This window comes from Gracilinanus agilis, chromosome 2, assembly GCF_016433145.1.
Source record: "Gracilinanus agilis isolate LMUSP501 chromosome 2, AgileGrace, whole genome shotgun sequence".
Taxonomy (NCBI): domain Eukaryota; kingdom Metazoa; phylum Chordata; class Mammalia; order Didelphimorphia; family Didelphidae; genus Gracilinanus; species Gracilinanus agilis.
In genome coordinates, this window is record NC_058131.1 from 216,333,794 (window position 1) to 216,354,162 (window position 20,369).

At 35.7% G+C, this 20,369-nt stretch overlaps 1 protein-coding gene across 1 annotated transcript in view; it reads right to left on the bottom strand.

Annotated features, from left to right (window-relative positions):
* Window positions 1–20,369, bottom strand: part of CDH13 (cadherin 13) — a 1,311,104-nt gene that overhangs the window by 1,106,950 nt on the left and 183,785 nt on the right. The window contains exon 2 of the mRNA XM_044659579.1: window positions 14,504–14,525. Within this exon, the coding sequence (XP_044515514.1) occupies window positions 14,504–14,525 (22 nt within the window). The remainder of the gene's footprint in view (window positions 1–14,503; window positions 14,526–20,369) is intronic.

Sequence of the window (20,369 nt, forward strand, 5' to 3'; positions counted from 1 at the left end):
ACTAAGAATTGAACCAAGTTCCTTTGACTATCAACTCAATACTATTAACCCTTACCACTAAACAGCTGATGACTCATGACAAATATTCCATTCCCTCAAATACCTTCCTCATTGGCTTTCTAGTGTGTGCTCTTTCCTACCTCCCAAGTGAAAGGACATCTTGTCTTTAAATGACTCCTGTTAACCAGGAAAATAGGTGGCCTAGGCATGATAGAATAACAAATATAACCCTTTTAGTCACTTTGCTATAGCATTTTAAGGTTCAAAAAATACTTTACTTGGGGGGAAAACCTATGGGTTGGTAGTAGGTAGTTGCTAGTAACTTATTCTCATTTTTCATATCAAAAATATTGAGGTCAGAGAAATTTAGTGACTTGCCTATGGTCATAAAATTACAGATGAAAACCTAAGGTCCATTGGCCTTAAATGTACAGTGCTTTTCCCACTTAGCTAACTGGCTTCAAGGCATCATATTATGTGCCACAGTATAACACAGATGCATTGACAACATTTTCTGCCCCTAACCAAACTTCATCTGAAGCAAAATTCAAACTCAAATCCTCTAGGCCAGTGATGGGCAAACTACAGTCTGTGGGCCAGATGAGGCCCCCTGAAATGTTCTATCTGGCTGTGGGACATTATTCCTAATCTGATGAATACAATGAGCAGGATATAATACAATGAAACTTTGAAAAAGTTGCCTTAGAAATAGACTGACCGATAAGCATTTCCTTTCCTTTGGCCCCCTCTTTAAAAAGTTTGCTCATCACTGCTCTACATCATGATCAGCAAACTCAAATCCTCTAGGTCATCATGCACCACATTATGTTGCCAGTGGGAATTTGGAAATGGCCAAAGGACACCTATAAAAAATAGCCTCCCAAATCATTAATAATAAGAGAAATTTGAATTAAAACAACTTTGAGGTTTCACCTCACACGTAAAAAAGAAAGAATCTATGCAGTGAGATTGTAGAAAAATAGGCACTCAAATGCACTAATGGTAGAGCTAAAAATTGGTTCAACAATTTTAAAAAGCAAATTGGAAAGAAAAGACTAAGAAAAGCTACAAAATTGTCTACATGATTTGTTTCAGAAATACAACTGCCAATTAAATTCACCAAGGAGATCAATGACAAAAAGAAAGATACTTAATCTTCTATCTGCTGGCCACCAAAATAACTAATGAAGCAGGATTTTTGGTAGTAAAAAACATGAAACAATGTGGAAGTCCACAAACTGGAAAACTACTAAATAAGTTTTGTTATAAAAATATAAAAAAAGTCTTACTCTGTTATATGAAACTGCATATGATGAACAAAAAGAAGCAAAGGAAGACATATATATATATATGTATATATATATATATATATATATGATACTAAATGAAGAAAGAAGAAACAGGAAAGTAATAAACACAATGACTCCAGAAATAATAACAGAATGAATAGCAACAAGAAAGGAACTGAACTTGAATGATAGAAAATTATATCGTACAAGTTTGGCCCCAAGGAAAATATATGAGGTCTACCCTCATTTACTTTGCCAGTGGGAGACTATTAAGCATGGAACACTACATATAATGTCAAAATGGACTTTTCTTGGCAGATATGAGTGTTCACTAGGCAAAGGTTCACAATTCTTTAGAGGAGCCCAGTTTTTCCTACTTCACCATGCTCAGAAGGACTAGCCCCATGCAGAACTCTACCACACAGTGCTTAGGCATGCTTACTGAAACAATTCCCTAGGACAAAGCTACAGAGTGCCTTGGTGCTGGCAAGTCTTTTGTATTACATTTCTTTTGATTCTGAAACAAAAACAGTAACATATTTTATCAATCCACAACACGTGTCTTGCATTCAGGAGGAACAGTGTTTTCCTTTTTCCCAACAGTCATCTGTGGTGCTAACTGCATATGATTAAGAGCATCAGTGAACTATCTGAAACATATTGCTTCAACAAGCCTCAAATTAATATAAATAAAGCTGTAAAGACCCCAAACTTCACTAAGCATCCCACAAATACTATTCGGGAAAGTGATATTCTTCTATTAAAGAACAGCTGTTCCTTGAGCATAGAAGCTGCTCTTTTGAGACCAAGGAATAGAAAGGAAACTGTAGGTAAAGTGGAAGTCTGAATTCTGTGAGTTCTTTTTTGCATAAATTTATCATTTTGATGTTTCATCTTGACAATTTCAGGAAGTCTCTGATCATCTCCCACCTTTTGATCCAGTCTCCCTTATCTCCTACTTCTCTTCAATCCATACTCCATATTCATCTGACCAAATTACTCTTCTGCTCAAGAAGCTCAAATGACCCCTTATTGCCTAGATAATAAAATACAAATATTTTTGTTGGACATTTAATGCCCCACACCATCTCATTCCAACCTATGGTTCTAACACTATTATAACACTCTCATCTTCCTGTACTCTATGGTGTAATCAAACTGGTATTGATGTTTCTCACATGCAAAACTCCATTTCTCACCTTTGAGCCTTTGCAATGGCTATCTTCTGAACCTGGAGAGCACTCCTTTCTTTATGTTTCCTCCTCAGAATTTCTGGTTTCCTTCAAAGCTTAGTTCAAAATCCAATGCCAGAACTGATGCCCTGAGTCACTAGTATTCTTCCCTTCTTAAACACATGCGCGCACACACACACAAACACACACACACACACACACACACACACACACACATAGCCCTTGCATTTACTTTGTATATAATTGATAATAATTTATGCATGTATGATTTGTTTCTTCTTGCAGAAAGGAGCTTACTAGAAGGCAGGAACTATTTCATTGTGTTTTTAATCTAGCACCATGCCTGCTACATAGATGGAATTTATTAAATCAAATTAATAAATCAGTTTTGAGACCAGCCTAATATTCTAATGTAACTCTTTTATAAGACAGATGGAATAACAGAGAGTATCAGCAACCAAGGAAGAAGAGACTTAATGGACTTGTTAGTAAAGAAGTCAGCAGGATTAGATGCAGAAACAGCAGAATTTGCTCAAACATTCAGAAGCTAGCTGAGACTGAAGTAGGATCAGTCAGAGGCAGGGATAAACAGTTCAGAAGTCAGCAGCATCTGGGAATTCTGTAATGGCAGGATTGGAAAACCAGAAATCTATAAAATTTGGCAAAGAAGGGGGCAGCTGGGTAGCTCAGTGGATTGAGAGTCAGGCCTAGAGACGGGAGGTCCTAGGTTCAAATCTGGCCTCAGATACTTCCCAGGTGTGTGACCCTGGGCAAGTCACTTGACCCCCATTGCCCACCCTTACCACTCTTCCACCTATGAGCCAATACACAGAAGTTAAGGGTTAAAAAAACAAAAAAAAATTTGGCAAAGAAATCAAGGAAAATTCAGTGGTAGGAATTGAAAGCTAGTAGTTTTTTGGGGTTATGAGAGAGACATAGACAGAGAAAGGCAGACAGAAGCAGACAAAGAGAGGAAGGGAAAGTGGGAGCACGGAAAGACAGACAGAAAGACAGATGGACAGGGACAGAGAAGCAGAGACAGAGAGACAGAGATCATGATCATAAGTCAGCTCAGCAGTAGCCAAGAATGAGGAAAGAAAGACCAGGGAAGAATCAACAGAGTTAGCAGGAATTGGCTAGGATTAATCAAAGTGCCAGGAAGAGACAGTCGAAAGTCAAAAAGACTAGCTACACAAGCTAGGGATCAGACAACATAGCAGTTATTAATTAAGCAGTCTGGGAGCCAGCAGGATTAAATCAATTAATCAATCAACAAGTGTTTAGTGAGCAAGTACAATGTGCCAGATACTATGCTAGGAACTAAGGGTACCAAGACAAAAGAGACTCAGTCCCTACCCTTGAGGAACTAAAAGGAGAGTCAGGTGAGACAGAGATTTATCCAAAACAGATGTGAGATGTTTTTTATGGAGGAGACACCAGCAGCTGAGGGAATTATATAAATGGTTTCATGTGGTAGGTGGCACTTGAACTGAAACTTAAAGGAAACTCAGTTTTCTGAGAAATGGAGGTGAAGAAGGAAAGGAATTGTGTCAAAGGAAGAGGCAGGGATTTGAGGAAAACTCACATTAAGATGAGCACAAAAGAAGAAAGTTCACTTCACTCAAACTGTTTCTCCTTGGAGCACCAGAGGGTATTTTGGACTTTTAGTCTGCGGATGCCAGATTATATAGTCATCTCCAACTCTTTAAAACACCTTGACCAGCTCATAGAGTCTGACCCCTTCAAAAGGGAGCATAATCAATATCAGCTGATGAGCTTTCAGTTCATGTGTCTGAAAGCAGGGCTGCACAATTCAGGTGGATTTAAGGCAAAGTACAGAGCTCTATGTCCTCAGAAAGGTTGACTGGGTCCGACTGCAGGAAGCAGAACAGCTACTACATCTAAGGTCTCAAACTCATTCCATAATGTGATCTTGGCCAAGAATCCCATCTAGAATGTCAAGTTCTAGGTAATGATCTCTACTTTTAGACCAACCTATCCAATTTTAAAATAAAACTGAAAAATATTTAATGAACAACTATGGGGTTTAGTGCCCGATGTCTAGTGTAATAGTGATAGATAAGAAAACATCTGGGGCTAACAGTCTTGTTAAAGAATTAAGACATAAGGATATGGAAGGCTTAAAAGAGTTCACTGAAGAGGGGAATGGAATAATCCAAGTATGCATTAGGAAAATTACCTTGGTAGCTGAAGGAAAGATGGATTGGAGTGGAGAGAGACTTGAGACCGGGAGATTAATAAAAATTAGTACCTTAATAGACCAAGTAATATCATGAGGACTTGAATTAGGAGGAGGACTGTGGGACCCTCAGAGAAGAAGGGGGAATCTATCCAAAAGTGGATATAGATATAGTACATGAGGGTTGCTATAAAAGTAGAAATTACTATTTTGACAACAGAGTTGGTAGGCAGAGTTTGTGAGGATAAAGTATTAAGAATGGCAACAAGATTGAGAGTCTAGCCAATGGGGAGACTGGTTGTATCCTGCTTTTCCACCTCTTTCTTCTCATAACAATAGAATTATAATAGACAACATTTATATATGATTTGCTGTGTGACAAATACTATTCTTAGTTCTTTACAATTATTTCATTTTACCCTCCAACAACCCTGGAAAATAGAAGGTATTATTTCCAGTAGGATAAGGCAAACAGAGATTCAAAGACTTGTCCAGGGTCACATAGTATCTGAGGCTCGATTTGAACTCAGGACTTACTTCAGAACAGATGTTCTATTCACTGTGACACCGAGCTGTCATATAAATGGAATGTGAAGCATGAGAAATAGTGAGAAAAGATTAAATTGTACAGTGGTGTAAGAAAAAGTAATGAGCTTGAAAGATAAAAGTTTTTAGAGAAAGTTTCATTTTAGATTTTATTAAATTATGAAAATATAAATTTTTAATGTTAATTTCAAAATAGCTATGGGCACACAATTTGAGATATCTGAAAGTTAGTTTTTGTCTGTGAAAGACTGTAGTTTAAACTTTAGAGGAATCTTGGACTAGATATCCAGAACTGCCATGGAAGATAATGAGATCACCAGGTAAGTCAATAAAGAAGAAAAAGAGAAGAGGCCAGGACAGAGCCTTGGGGAAGCATTCACATTTTGTACTCAATAAATGGATAAGGATCCTGAGGAGTAGTTGGACAGAAAAGAGAAGAACCAGATGAAAGCAGTATCACAAAAAAGCTGGAGAAGGGAGAATATCTTGAGAGGAAAAGATGACCAAAAGTGTCAGATGCTACAGAAATGTCAAGAAAGATGAGAATTGAGAAAATGGCATCAGATTTTTCAATTTAGAAATCATTGATAATTTTGGAAAGGAAAGTTGCATTTGAATGGTGAAATCAGAAACCAAGTTGCAGAGGTTTTAGATTGTAGTGAAATGAGAAATGAAGGCACTGAGGGTAGATGGCTTTTTAAAAGATTAAGTCATGAAGGGAAAGAAAGATATTGGACAATATCTAGCAGGAATTGAAAAATCAAGTGAGATTTTGCTGGTTTGTTTTATTTTATTTTTAAGGATAGATGTTGTAGGTAGCATAGAAGGGACCAGTAGATAGGAAACAACTAAAGATAAAAGAAAGAATGTGGATGATACTGGAGACAATATGCTGGAAAAGATGAGAGCAAATGGGTTGAAATGTGAATATCAGGGGTTTGATTTTGGCAAGAAGAAGGGCTGATGCTCCATCCAAGACTAGAGTGAATGAAGAAGTTGTGGAATTTGTATATGAGATGTGAGATGAGGGGAAAAATGAAGGGAGTTCTCTGTGAAGGGACTCTTTTTTTCAGTAAATTTTCAAAGTGACATCCTAAACTGTGAAGAAGGTTCAGGAGGGATGAGTATGTTTAAGGCAACTGTTGTGGAAAGTGAAATTATGAATCATTTAGGGGGGACTACAACTTTTCCCCTACCTCAATAAGGATCCAGTTAAAATCAGACATCAATTCATATTCTAGTTGTCAACATGGCTGCTTAATTTTTTCCAGCTCTATTCAGTGGGACATGAATAGAAGCAAAAGAGGTAAATGGTGGAGGTAAATCAGGGTTGAAATTTGGCAAAGCATGACCTGCAATAGGACATGGACATACAGGATTCAAAAGTAGAGGATAATGTTGAATTTCATTGTTTCACCAGAGATCAAGATAGAGAAAGAAAGAGTGTGATGGATAAATAAATCAAGAAAATAGAGGTATAATCCAATAGGAATTTAAAAGAGTTCACTTAGGAAGTAATTAGAAACAATTAGAAGATGGAATTTAGACCAGAACCAAAAGGATGAGAAGAATTCGGTGTGGAAGGATATGGATTTATAGGAAACTGGAGAGTGTGAGCAAAATGTAGAAAGAGAAATGATGATGATATGTTTAGGAAAAATAAACCAATCAGATTAGTTGGATTTCACATGAGAAAAAGTGAAAGACAAGCCCAGATATGTAAGCTGGAACCAGACTGCAGAGGTCCTGAATGCCAAACTAAGTTAGGATTTTCAATGTTATCCCAATGGCAAATGGAATTCATTTTGACTATGGGAAAACTTTTTTATAAACCCTTACCTCCTGTCTTGGAATCAATACTATGTATTGGTTCCAAGGCAGAAGAGTGGTAAAGCCTAGGCAATTGGGGGTCAAGTGACTTGCCCAGGGTCACATAGGTAGGTAATGTCTTAGGTCAGATTTGAAGCTAGGACATCCAGTCTCTAGGCCTGGCTTTCAACCCACTTACCCACCCAGCCACACACAGGAAAACATTATTGTAAGAAGTTTAGATAGGTAACAGTAGATGGGACAATATGGAAAGAAAATGGAGTCATGAAATCTGAGTTGGAAAGAATCTCAGAAAATCTAATCCAACCTATATCTGAATAAAAATTCTCTTAGCAACATTCCCAAAAAGTGATTATCAAAACTGTCCTAAAAGACACCTAAACATGATTCTTAGAGGAAAGTCATTCCACTTTTAAAAAATTCTCACAGATGTGGCAAAATCAGGACATTGATGCATTGCTGGTGGAGTTGTGAAATGATCCGGCCATTCTGGCTGGCAATTTGGAATTATGCCCAAAGGGCTATAAAAGACTGCCTGCCCTTTGATCCAGCCATACCATTGCTGGGTTTGTACCTCAAAGAGACCATAGATAAACAGACTTGCATGAAAATATTTATAGCTGCACTTTTTGAAGTGGCAAAAAACTGGAAAATGAGGGGATGTCCTTCAATTGGGGAATGGCTGAACAAATTGTGGTATATGCGGGTGATGGAATACTATAGTGCTAAAAGGAATAATAAACTGGAGGAATTCCATGCAAATTGGAGAGACCTCCAGGAAATGATGCAGAGCGAAAGGAGCAGAGCCAGAAGAACGTTGTACACAGAGACTGATATACTTTGGTAAAATCAAATGTAATGGGCTCCTGTACCAGCAGCACTGCAATGACACAGGACAGCTCTGAGGGATTTATGGTAAAGATGCTACCCACATTCAGAGGAAGGACTGCAGGAGAGGAAACATATAAGATAAACAATTGCTTGAATGCATGGGCTGAGGCGGACATGAATGGGAAACAGACCCTGAACAAGGACACATGTTACAACCAGCAGAAATGTGCGTTGGCCATGGGTGGGGGGAGAGTAGGGGGGGGGTGAAGGGGAAAGTATGGGCATAAAGTATGTAAACAGGTTAAAAACAAATATTAATAAATGTCTAATAAAAAAATTCTCACAGCCAATAATTTTTATTGAGTCCAAATTTGCCTTTATAACATATACCCATTATTCTTATTCTTCATAAATATATATATATATATGTATCTATATATAAGAACACATCTTATTCTATTTCTATATTATGGCCTTCAAAACATTTGAAAATTGTTCCCATCTCAACAAAAAACAATTGTAACTCATTTGTAAAAGTTTAGCCTTAAATTGAAAATAGTCTAAACCAGGATGCTATCATAGAAATAAAAATGATAATATATTAGAAATGCCAAAGATGAAAAAATGGAGCAACTTGGTAACTAATGAGATATGGATGTTAACATTGAGAGAAAACTTGAAGTGGATTATGAGTTCTCTGACTGAATTATGCCATTTTTAAAGGTAGCAAAAATAGGAAAAATAAATAGTGTTGAGGAAAGATAATTAATTCTTTTTTTTAATGCTGAATTTGAGGAATTTGATTCCAAGTGGGAAAGCCCAATAAGCAGTAGAAAGTTAAAGTTATAGGTTATAATATTTGGAACTTTCACCTTCAGGGTCAAGTAATTTACAAACTCCCATCTAATGAATATCCTATTTCTCCTACAAAAACAGCATTATTGGTTTTAGAATCAGACGGTAACTTATAAATATTGTATAACCTTCTACTCTTAACAGATGAGAAATTGAGGGCTAGGCATATTAGTGACTAAAAAAAAGGAAAAGGGATAGAAGAGTTAATATTTAAATTAACATGAAATTCATTGTTGAAAGGCATAATCATAAATCATCATGTACATACAAACTATTATTTTACGAAAGTAAAACAATCACTTCTTGAACACATGTAGCATTGGGGAAATCAGTATACCCCCTACAAAAGAGAAGAAAATCTCATTACCCGAATGGACACTATTTTTTAGAAAGTTCTCACATTGTATTACAACATGTTTTCTTGTAACTGCAATCTCTTTGTCTTAGTTCCAATCTTCAAAAAATATTTTTAAATAAAACAACTGTACTGAATTTGAAGATTGCTATGTGTATATTTAATTCTGAGAATTACATCAATTGTTTCTCACTTGAGTCTTTTAAAATGTGATGCCCTTGATTAAGCCAAACTATTCCATCTGTGACCTAAGAAGAAGCACTATGAGACTATTACTTCTTGTACTTAGAATACCATACTTCTGCTGCTGATAGTTTCTAATAACTTTTTAAGTAGCTGGATCACATTGTTAGTTCCTATTGAGTTTATGGTCAAGTATAACTCTTAGATCTTTTCTCAAATGAATTGCTGTCAAGCTTGGTCTGTTTCATCTAGTGCTTCTGCAATTGATTGAAAAAAAATACTAAGTGGAAAACATTTATCACATTAAATGTCATCTTGTTGATTTTGGCACAGTTTTCCAGTCTGTCAAGATAACTTTGAATCTTGGTTCTGTCATCTATCATATTAGCCTGTCCTCCCAACTTTATTTCATATACAAATTTAATAATCTAATCACTTCAACTAATGCAGTGATAAAAATGTTGAAAAAGAAAAGGAGAGAACCTTGTAAAATATCCCAAGTTGACACCAATTACTTAATCAATAAATTTTGAATATGGTAGTTTTATCCTTCTATAGCTTCTGTTACATAAGTCTTTCAAATTCTTGCAAATTATCTTCTAGTCATCTTTAGTTTTTGTTCCTGCTCTCATTCTTCATACTTTTATTTGAAAAAAAAAACCTAAGATAACCTGAAAGTCCCTGTATTGCCCCATTGCCTTCCTTAGGTTATTCCCCATTTAATGTTCACTAGAGTTGTTAATAACTACTTAGTTAGAATTTCATTATGTGTACTTCCTTCTCTCTCATGAACAACTTTTTTTCTTTAATAAGTCTATCTTTGTCTCTATCTCTGCCCTTATCTCCATCTCTATTTATCTATCTGTCTATCTCATTAACAATAGAATTGAAATTTTAGATAATTGAGAAATACCTGATAATATGATTTTGAAAAGATGAAAATATATATTTTTTCTAAGAATTAAGAATATGGAAAGTTAATAAAAAGGGACTACATAGACTACATATTCTTTGCTAGATAATGCTAATATGTAAAGGAGAGTACTGAAATATAAAAATAGATTGGTAATACTTGTGAGGGATAAGGACATTATCTTCCCAGAAATTGAAGTAAAGGTAGAGAGAATTACACATACTATGGAAAGGTCTGAGGCATAGAAAGGAGAATTGGTCAGAATGACATAATTAAACAATTAAAAATAGAACAGGCCACAGTAGCTCTCATTCCTGAAAAAGAATCCATTTCAAAAAATGACCAATGAATTATCTTCAAGTCTTTGACTAAAATCCTTAGCTAAAGCCTGAGAAACTTACCACATCCTTAGGTAGTACGTTACATTTTTAAATTGCTCTGATTTTAGGAAATGTTTTTCTTATACCAAGTCTAAATTTATCTCTTTATGACCAACAAATTTTTTCCTAAGTTTTTGCACTCTCCTCATCAGGGTCAACCAAAACAAATGCAATTGCTCTACCCTGTGACAGGTGCCTAAATACTTGAAGGAACAAGATTGCCTCAAATTCTCTCCCAACTCTTTTCTTTTTTCAAGCTAAATACCCTCAATCTTCCAAATGATCTTCATATGTCATTATCTTTAGGCCCTAGCCATCTTGGTTACTCTCTTATAAATCTCTACTTTAAAATGTAGTTCTCCAAAGATGTGGTCTTACTAAAACAGAACACAGCAGAGCCATCAAAACTTATGCTGGTGCCTAGGCCTCTCTTACTAATAACTGAGATTATATTCATATATTTTGGCCATATGGTAGGACTTGAGTCAAATAAATTCTTAAGTCCACTAAAGTCCTTAGATCTTTTTTTCATCGGAACTACTATCTGGCTTTGCTGTTTCTATCTTGCCCTTGTAAAGTTTACTTTTTAATCCAAGTGCAAGTCTCAGAATATATCTCTATTAAATTTCATCTTATTCAATTTGGCCAATATTCTAGCCTGTCAAGCTTGTGACAGATGGCTTCTATTTTCTCACTAAAGTAGGAGGGAATAGGGACTGCTTTGGGGGCTTGAGAGAAGATCAAGTTTGGACTAGTCACTTCAGAAAGTCTGATAATAAAGGAGAAGATTTTTTTAATGCTACATGGAGATGAGGATTTAGCTAATATCAGGTGACAAATATTTCACCCGAAACATATAGGTAGGAACGAAGAAGGCCTGTTAAAGGAGGAAACCAAGGGCTGGTTTTCGTAAGACATTTATTGATTGAATTATAAGGGAGAACGTGATTCAAGGATAGAAGATAATGTGTAGATGAGATGTTTAATTATTGGACCAAGACTAGGAAGAGGAATGATAAATTTAAAAAGAGTAGATGCAAGGAGGATGATGGTAATTGTTTTGAAAGGCTATCTCGTGGAAGAGTGATCTAATTTTCTATCTTTGGCAACATAAGGAAGAACCAGAAGCAATGTATAGAAATTGCAAAGACAAAATTTTAGACTCACCGTCAGGAAAAACCTTCTGCAAAGAGAGCTTTTCAAAAGTAGGAGGCATTACTTTGGAATGTGGAGGCTCTTCTTTTCATAGAGGTCTTCAAAGAGAGGGTAGACAGCCATTTATTGAGATGTTTTGTAGTAAAGATTTGGCATAGAGTATGAGCTAGATTATATGACTGTTGAAAACATTCCAACTGTAAAACTTTATAATTACCTGACTATAAAAGGGAGAAGGAGTAGAACAAAAGCGATGGACCAGGACAAAGAGGAACGGAAGAACTGGTGGCAATGTTGAGCATAAAAACTAGATTTACTCTGTCATCCTTACCAAAATGCCATGCATTTAAATCATGTGACAACTCAAAGGAATGATTTCCCCATTTGGATTTTTTGGAGTTTTCTATTATGCCTCATATCATCACCTTTAAGCAACTGTGTGTTTTTACTTCTTTGTAAGGCCAGTCCTAGAAGCAAGAGATCCAGATAGATAGAAATAATATTTCAAGAATCCTTTCTCCCATACTCTCCATTTAGGTAGTTAGTCAAAAATTCATTATTCTGTATCTAGACTTTAATCTCCCATGCTTGTGTGCTCACAGCATAATGGAATATCAGAACCAGAAGGACATTAAAATATAAAATGCAGAAGTTCATGGTCATAAGGCATTTTAGAAATCACCTAGATAGTATAACTCTTTCAATTTACAGGAGAGGAAATAGAGGCCCAGATCAGAGAAGGGACTTATACAAGGTCACACAATTAATTATCTATACATAACTGAAGAATTACACCAATGTATTTCCTCCAGGGCACATTAATTACACATCTACCTTAGGCAATGCTAAAGATACTCCTAGGAACATTTTAGAGCTAGAAATAGCACTTTGAATAAATTGTCTAACTCACTAGAGTGTCCTGGAACTTATTAATTGGCCTAAAACATGTTGGCATTCTTGTAGAAAAAACTATTGAAACTATGATTAATGTTGCAGAGTTTACATGTAACCTTCATGACTCTCCCTCGCATTTATGAACATATTCACTCACTGTCAATGGCTTATTATTCTCAGCTTCAACTCTCTAGACCTGACTTCCACTAACTTTAGCAGTTATAAAATGCATATCTATTTAATGACAAGTTGCTGTCTGAAGTCCTGAAAACCAACTCTGAAGCTGTTTATGCCATTTTGCCCTTTTGCTCCGTAGTTCTTATACTTGTATTTGGCAGAGAGGAATATCTTGGGATCTCATTTCATTTCACCCTCAAAAAAAAATCCTGGCATCATATCCTAAGCTTAAAGCAGAAAAGATCCACTCCTTTCTGTCAGCTATGAAAGACTGTCAGAAACTAAGTGATTTCTAATCATTGTTGGCAAACACAAGACCAAAATGAGATTCAGGCAAATTACATACTTCCTTTTTGAGGGACAGTGCTTTGAATAGATAGACTCATGAGGAATGAACTAAGATGTCTTAAAAGCAAGTCAATGTATCTGTTAATCAAAAACCTGTCCCTTTTTCTCTATAGGTACCTTATGGGGATCTAAAGGGGAAATTATAAATTGCTCTAATCCAGTTATTTCACTGCTGTCCAGAAAGAATTATTTTTGTTAATAGGATGGTAAATCAGAAGACTTGTTAGTGGAGCTGTTCAGAAAATGGTTTTCAAAAATGAAAGCTATAATATTTGTCAGGTTTCCAAATTCCCTCCTGGGAACTGAGATTGTGGCCATAACATATTTGCTAAATTCCATTACCTTAATCCATTTATGTTGTTTAAGATATTGGATGTTAAGGAAGAAGCACACATAAATCAAGGGGCAAAACATAAAACTGAATCAAAATATAGATGTTATGGTGGTAAATTCAGGTGTGATTTCAGGCTTACTTTTCTGGTAGTTTTTTGTGTCAGTGTTCACATTTAGAGAAGGGCTTACTGTGTCCCTCATGGTGGTATAAATGACCTCCCTTGCCTCACACCACCACTCCTACTTCTAAACACCAAGGATATCATCTTCAAATGGAAACACCAATTCTTGATCTACTTCAAGGTAAAATTAGCAGGTTCTCTTCCCATTTTGGTTCTCTATAGTCTTCAGGACTAAATAAGTACTCTTGTGGGCATTTAAAAAACATTTCATAACCCTGCCCCTTCTTATCCTTCCAGCCTTATACTTTATTTCACTTTATATGATGTAAGGTTCAGTTTTCCTAACCTACTTGCTATTCTTCATGCAGGATCAGTCATCTTCCAACTCAGTGCTTTTGCATGGCTTGATCTTCCATGCCTGGAAGAATTCACCTATAGTTCTTAGCTTCCCTGGAAGATTCAGATTAAATACCATATTCGTCAGCAAGCCTGTCCTGATTCCCCCAGTACCTTCCTTCTGAGATTGCATTCAATCTAATCTGCATATGACATAGTCACTAAAATGTTACTTTCTCCATTAGAATATGACTTCTTTGAAGGAACATGCCATGTTTTTATCTTTCTTCATATTCCCTTTGCATAGCACAGTTCTTGGCACATAGTAATGACTGAATAAATACTTATTGGTTGATGCAAAGTCCTCTGAGTGTTCTATAATGCCATGTCATCAGGCAGATTCTGTTAACACCTTCTAATCTGAAAATATTTTGTGAAATTTTTACCAGTAAATAAATTCAGACGTTTTCCTTCAGTTTCTATTAGTTAGAACCTGAATATTATCCCCCAGCCATCCTCATCCAGAGACCTCAAGCCTTTTTGTCTACTCCTCCTTTTGGAACTTCCATTGTGGCACTGCCTGGCCTTTCAACCCCTCAGCAGAAGGTACATTCATTATTTAAAAGATTTCCCCTACTGCTCTCTCCCATACTAAATATCAGCCCAGACACCACAACTCCCCTTTTCTTCTGAACCATTAGAAATACACCAATTTCTTTCCTGCAGGACTAAGGCAAAAAATTGAAAAAAAACACAATTATTGTACTTCATAGCTGATTGCTAAGTATTTTGGCTGACTATCACATAGTTATATGATATTGGTTTCTTGCTTGGGACAATAAATAAGATAGCTTTTGTTAAGAACACTGGATTCTTTAGAGAAAAGTATGTTATAGCATATATATATTTACCATTATTAGGGAAAATACAAACTATTTGACTTGGAATTTTACTTAGCATTGCTCACAAGATATGGCAGAGTGAAAACTGGACTAAAACTGGAAAAGATACAATGTTGACTCCATTAAATAGCCATAGAAAAGTGTTACAATGGAAAGCAAATACCTGCTTTTTTGTTGATTGAATTTAAAAATTAGGACATTTATTATAGCAGGTGAAACTTAGCTAGTAGTGACGTAGATGTTTATTGTTGAAGGTGTACCCTTAAGGGAGAGGCTTAAAGAGGAAGGGAATTTGAAGGGAGAACACTAAGAGTAAGAGGGTAGTAGCGGTACTAGTAGTACTAGCAGCAGCAGAAGGAGAAGGAGGAGGAGAAGGTGTAAAAATAGCAAGATTAATGATAGCAGTGTTTATATAGCACTTTAAGTTTTAGAAAGTGCTTTATATTTATATATATATATATATATATATTATCTTTTTTGACCTTCATAATAACCCTGTAGGGTAAGTGCTATTACACTTCCCATTTTAGAGGTAAGGAAACTGAAAAGCTGAGAGGGGGTGTTATTTGCCTAGGGTCATAGATCTAGTAAGTGCTTTTGATTAAGATTCAAACTCATATCTCCAAAATTCCAATCTTCATATTTGATCCATTGTGCTACCTAGTTATAAATGTTGGTCAAATGTGAGCGTACTTGTATTTCCCTCTCCTTTATTTGCTTTTTGTTAAAAATTCTTACTTTGTCTTGGAATTGATACTAAATATCTATTCCAAGGCAGAAAAGTGGTAAGAGCTAGGCAATTGCAGTTAAGTGACTTGTCCAGGGTCACAGAGCTACGAAGTATTTGGGGTTAAATCTGAACCCAGGACCTTCTGTTTTCTTTTCTTTCAGAAATAATTTGATAAGTCAATAATGCTGTCTACTTTCAGAAAAATCCAATAGACTATACTTGTACTAGAGAGATAAAGGTAGAAAACCATGTGCTCATCTGATCTTAAGGGAGAGAGTTAAATTCAAGTAATGGTATGTGGAATACTTAGGAATCCTGCATTCATTAGCACAGTCTGAATGATAACATACATACCAAGTTAAAATCCTTTTGTTTAGAGGAAATCAAAAATGGAATTTCCAGGATTTGTTATTTTATTTTCTCCAATTTAAATCCCCAGGGGTTACAGCCAGAACTAAAAGAAATTCAGTTTGTGTTGATGTGCAGTGAGTACCTTGATATTAATACATTATGCTTTTTATTACAACTTTGATTAAATACTGAACTTTCTAGAGCAGGGGTCGGCAACCTTTTTGGCCTTGAGAGTCATAGATGCCACATTTTTTTTAAATGTAATTGCGTGAGAGCCATACAGTGCTCACAGTGCGCACTCCTGTAACAGCGCCTGAAAAAAAATTGACTTTATGGCTCCTGCAGAAAGAGCCATATCTGGCCCTCAAAAGAGCCAGATATGGCTGGAGAGCCATAAGTTGCCAACCCCTGTTCTAGAGCAACAGTCTTGATCAGGTGAGTTAATGAAATATAACACAAGGAATGAAAACTGATTGGTGTCCACAGATACCCCACTAGACACAACTAGAGAAACTAGGTGTAAATCAAAACAAATGAGTGAATTAAAAACAGCTACCTAGAGAGGAACAGGGAACTTGTGTTCATATATTCATTAGAAGTAGATGATATTGCATATATGATATGAAAATGTTTTCCATAGGTAGTATTGGCATTTCTCAACTCTACAGAGTTCTTTACCAGAATCTTCCTTGGATGGTTTATTCTATGAAGATGAACCTAGGTCATTGAGGTCCACATTAGAGGAGAGCAAGTCTTTGTAAGTCCTACTTAGCTGGAAATATTTTCAGAATAATCTCAGCAATGATTTGGTATCTTGTCTGAGGACCAATCTAGTAAATTCAGAAAGGCTCATTATAACATTAATCACAGAGTTTCTACCGTAATGTACCTAGCTTCCTCCCAACTCAGACATCACCTTCTTGGGCATTCCTTCCCAGATACTAACTTGTCAGTGATCTCTCTATTCCCAACTTATCTTGTTTTCTACTATTTTGATAAATGTCATATCACCTAAAAGGATGTAAGTTCATTGAGGATGAGGACTAGTTTTTACTTTGTCTTTATATCCTCAGTGTGATGAACAGATTTTTTGTTGCTAGCATTGATTAATTTTTCTACCACTGTAACTCTCAACGATTAAGAGACAGAGAAGTTATAATCTGTTAGATAAGGGATCTTAACAAAATTATTGAAGTATACATGTGTGTATCTTGTTTTTTACATAATTTTGCCTGCTATACCTACATGTCTCCTTGAAGAAAGGCAGCCTACTTATTCTAGTATACAGTGACTCAATCTTCTTAGAAATTGAGATTATTTTCATTGTTCCTTGGAACAAAGACTGTGAACCTTTCCCTACTGAGAATTATCTCACTTCTGGGAAACAAAGCTCTTAAAACTTCTTCCATTCAAGTTAAAAGAAAAACTGATGAGAAAGGCCCTTCACTGACCCATGAGGTTGGGGGTTAAGTCATGGGGAAGACTGGTGATTCTGTTTGCTGAAAATAGAAGAAAAATATTTTTTAATCCAAAAAGAGTTATTTATCTATTGTTCAGGGTCTAACCTTAAAGGTGATGCTTCTGAAAAATGGCCTCTGCTAAATGAGGAAAGTAAAAATCTGGTTAGCTAAATCTTGAGAGTCATTAGTTTTGTTGTTATTTTTTCATCTCTAGAAAGTGGACTGCCTCTTCTAGATTTTAGGGGATTCTGTTCACCAGCCCCAGTGACAGAATATGCTACAAGGCACTATGTCTACAAGATTTGGTTTAAATTGCAGGCTCCCCAGAAGAGACAGAGATGGTGAAAATGACAAACATTTCCATGCTAAATTGTCTGATAGCAAATGTGTGTTGTACTTAATGATGTGAGAATATGAGAGTTTTCTCTTCCCTGGCTGTGCTCTAATCCTGTGATTTTCTTCCTTTCTCAATGAGGACAGACAGAAAAGGCTAGAGTACTATATTTTGCATCTTCCAGTCTCAGACAAAATGAGTAATTATACTTAAGATAGAGTTTAAATTAATGATGGTGAAATTTTAAATGAAAGCATAGACTTTAATAGATCTAACAAAAATGAGAAATTACAGTGTATTCCTTTACTCACTAATTAAATTAAATTGATTTTCAATTTTTACCCAAACTGTAGCCATTTTAAGTTGCAGTTCTTTTAAATCTGAGCTCTAACACCAGATCTTTGTTCTCCAAACCCTGTGATAGTTACAATGAAAGTGACTGCTGGTATTCATTTTAAAATTTCTACAATAATAATAGAGATTTTTTTGTTCATGTAAATCTTCATTTAAGAAAAGCCAACACAAAGTGAGATGAACCAGTTTTGTCAGAACCATATCATTTTTCACCTTTATGTTCCGCCTATCCAGGGATAAATGTTCAGTCTATTAGAGATATCCAGAAATTTTATCTAAGCCTCACGACTAGCCTTAGAACAATTATTGCTTTGGTCAAGAAAAATTTGGGGAAGAAGGAAATTGGATTCTGAAGGAAGAAAAGATCTGAGTTTACTAACAAACAAGCATTGATTTTTAGTCATTATTGTTTTTCTTTATTGTCTGACTGTTTGTGATATCATTTGGGGTTTTCTTGGCAAAGACCCTGGAGTGATTTGCCATTTCTTTCTCCACCTCATTTTGTAGGTGAGAAAACTGAGGCAAACAGGGTTAAGTGACTTCCCCAGGGTCCCATAGCTAGTATCTTATTTGAACTCAGGAAGAAGAAATCTTTAGTATGTTTTCCTGACTCCAGACCTGCTACTCCATCCTCCAGTCACCTCACTGTCTTTAGTGGTTATACTAAAATGCTTTTTAAAAAAAACACCAACCTTGAGCAATATAATAACTATAATATTGTCAATGTTAAAAGTTCTTTTAGGGTTAATATTAGGGTAGTTGTTCCAGATTGGTTAGTTTTACCATTTGAATCCTTTCTACTTTCTGCTTCTGCTGTTTACTATGAAGGTTGATGCACAATCATATGATGCACAAACCCTGCTACAAGTATAAAATATTCTGATATTGACCTTTCCACATTCCAGCAACTTGTTTTCTAAAAGAATTTGTTTCTACTAATACTGGTAAAAAGTTATGAAAGACTATGGAATAGTGGTTTCAAACTCAAAAAGAAATAAGAACTACTGATCCGTACATAAAAAATCACTACGGGCTTCATATTGACTTAGAAAAACACTTATTAACATTCTTTGTGTTATTATATTTTTATTTATTTTGCTAAATATCTTCCAATTATATTTAATTTGCTCTGGGCAATACTGAATTTTTGTTTTGTTTTGTTTTGTTTTCTTCCTAAAACCAATAGAGAACAATATCTTAGCTAGGATTCTTGGAATCTTAGGTGAACACCAGAAAACATTTTCTCCTATTTTCCATGGAAAATAATATTTTAAAAACATACCAAAGGTGCTGCTACACATTTTAGCTAAACTGCTACGAATCCTGTTACATGCTTCTATGACTGGAGCAGTGAAGGAATCTATTTTTATGAACCATTCAAATTCTGACAAGATGGAAAGTGCCAGGTGGCATTAGTGGAAGATTTGGTGATAAAGTGTACAAACAGATGGGCAGCAGCAACTTGTCTTCCTAGAACAAAAATAAGAGTCGTCATTAAGTGTCTCAATAGGATTTTACTAAATGCATGGATGGGAAAAGACGTCATCATGATTTGCCAGAGAGATCTGTTATAAGGTGGTTGAGAAAGCCAAAAAGAGAGTGAGTGAGCACACTGAAGTCCAGGACGATTTGTGGACTGTTCATTTATTCAATCTTCCACTTGGAGGATAGAAGGTGGAAAAAGAGGTCAAGAGTCTTGATGCTGGATTGAAGAAGGAAGCAGAGATATGTGAACAACCATAAAGGGAGGAGGGTTAAATAGAACCCTCAAAATGGGGAATTTCCATATACCCCAAATTACTCCAAAGTGTGGGTGCCAATCCTTAAATTAATCCCAAGTATCAATGTATCAATGAGATAATAATAATAATTATTTTAATAATAAAAATAAATAATTAGCATTTATATACCAGTTACTTTGTGCCAGGTATTGTGCTAAGCATTTTACGATTATCTCACATTATCTTCACAATAACCCAGGGAGGTAAGTGCTATCATTATTCCCATTTTATAGAATGAAAAACAGGATTAAGTGATTTGCCCAGTGTCACACAAACTAATAAGTATAAAAAGCTGAATATGAACACGTCTTCTGACTCCAGATGTATCATTCTATCCACTGAACCACCTATCTACCATGGAAGGTCATGAACCACATACTGACAAAAGTCCTACCAGGATGATAAGAATACTCATTGTCATGATTCCCCATCTAATAAGAATGGGAGAATACTTGGGTCATCAGTTCAAAAACCAGAAGGTATGGATCCCAGCAGAAAAGCCACAGGACAAATTCTT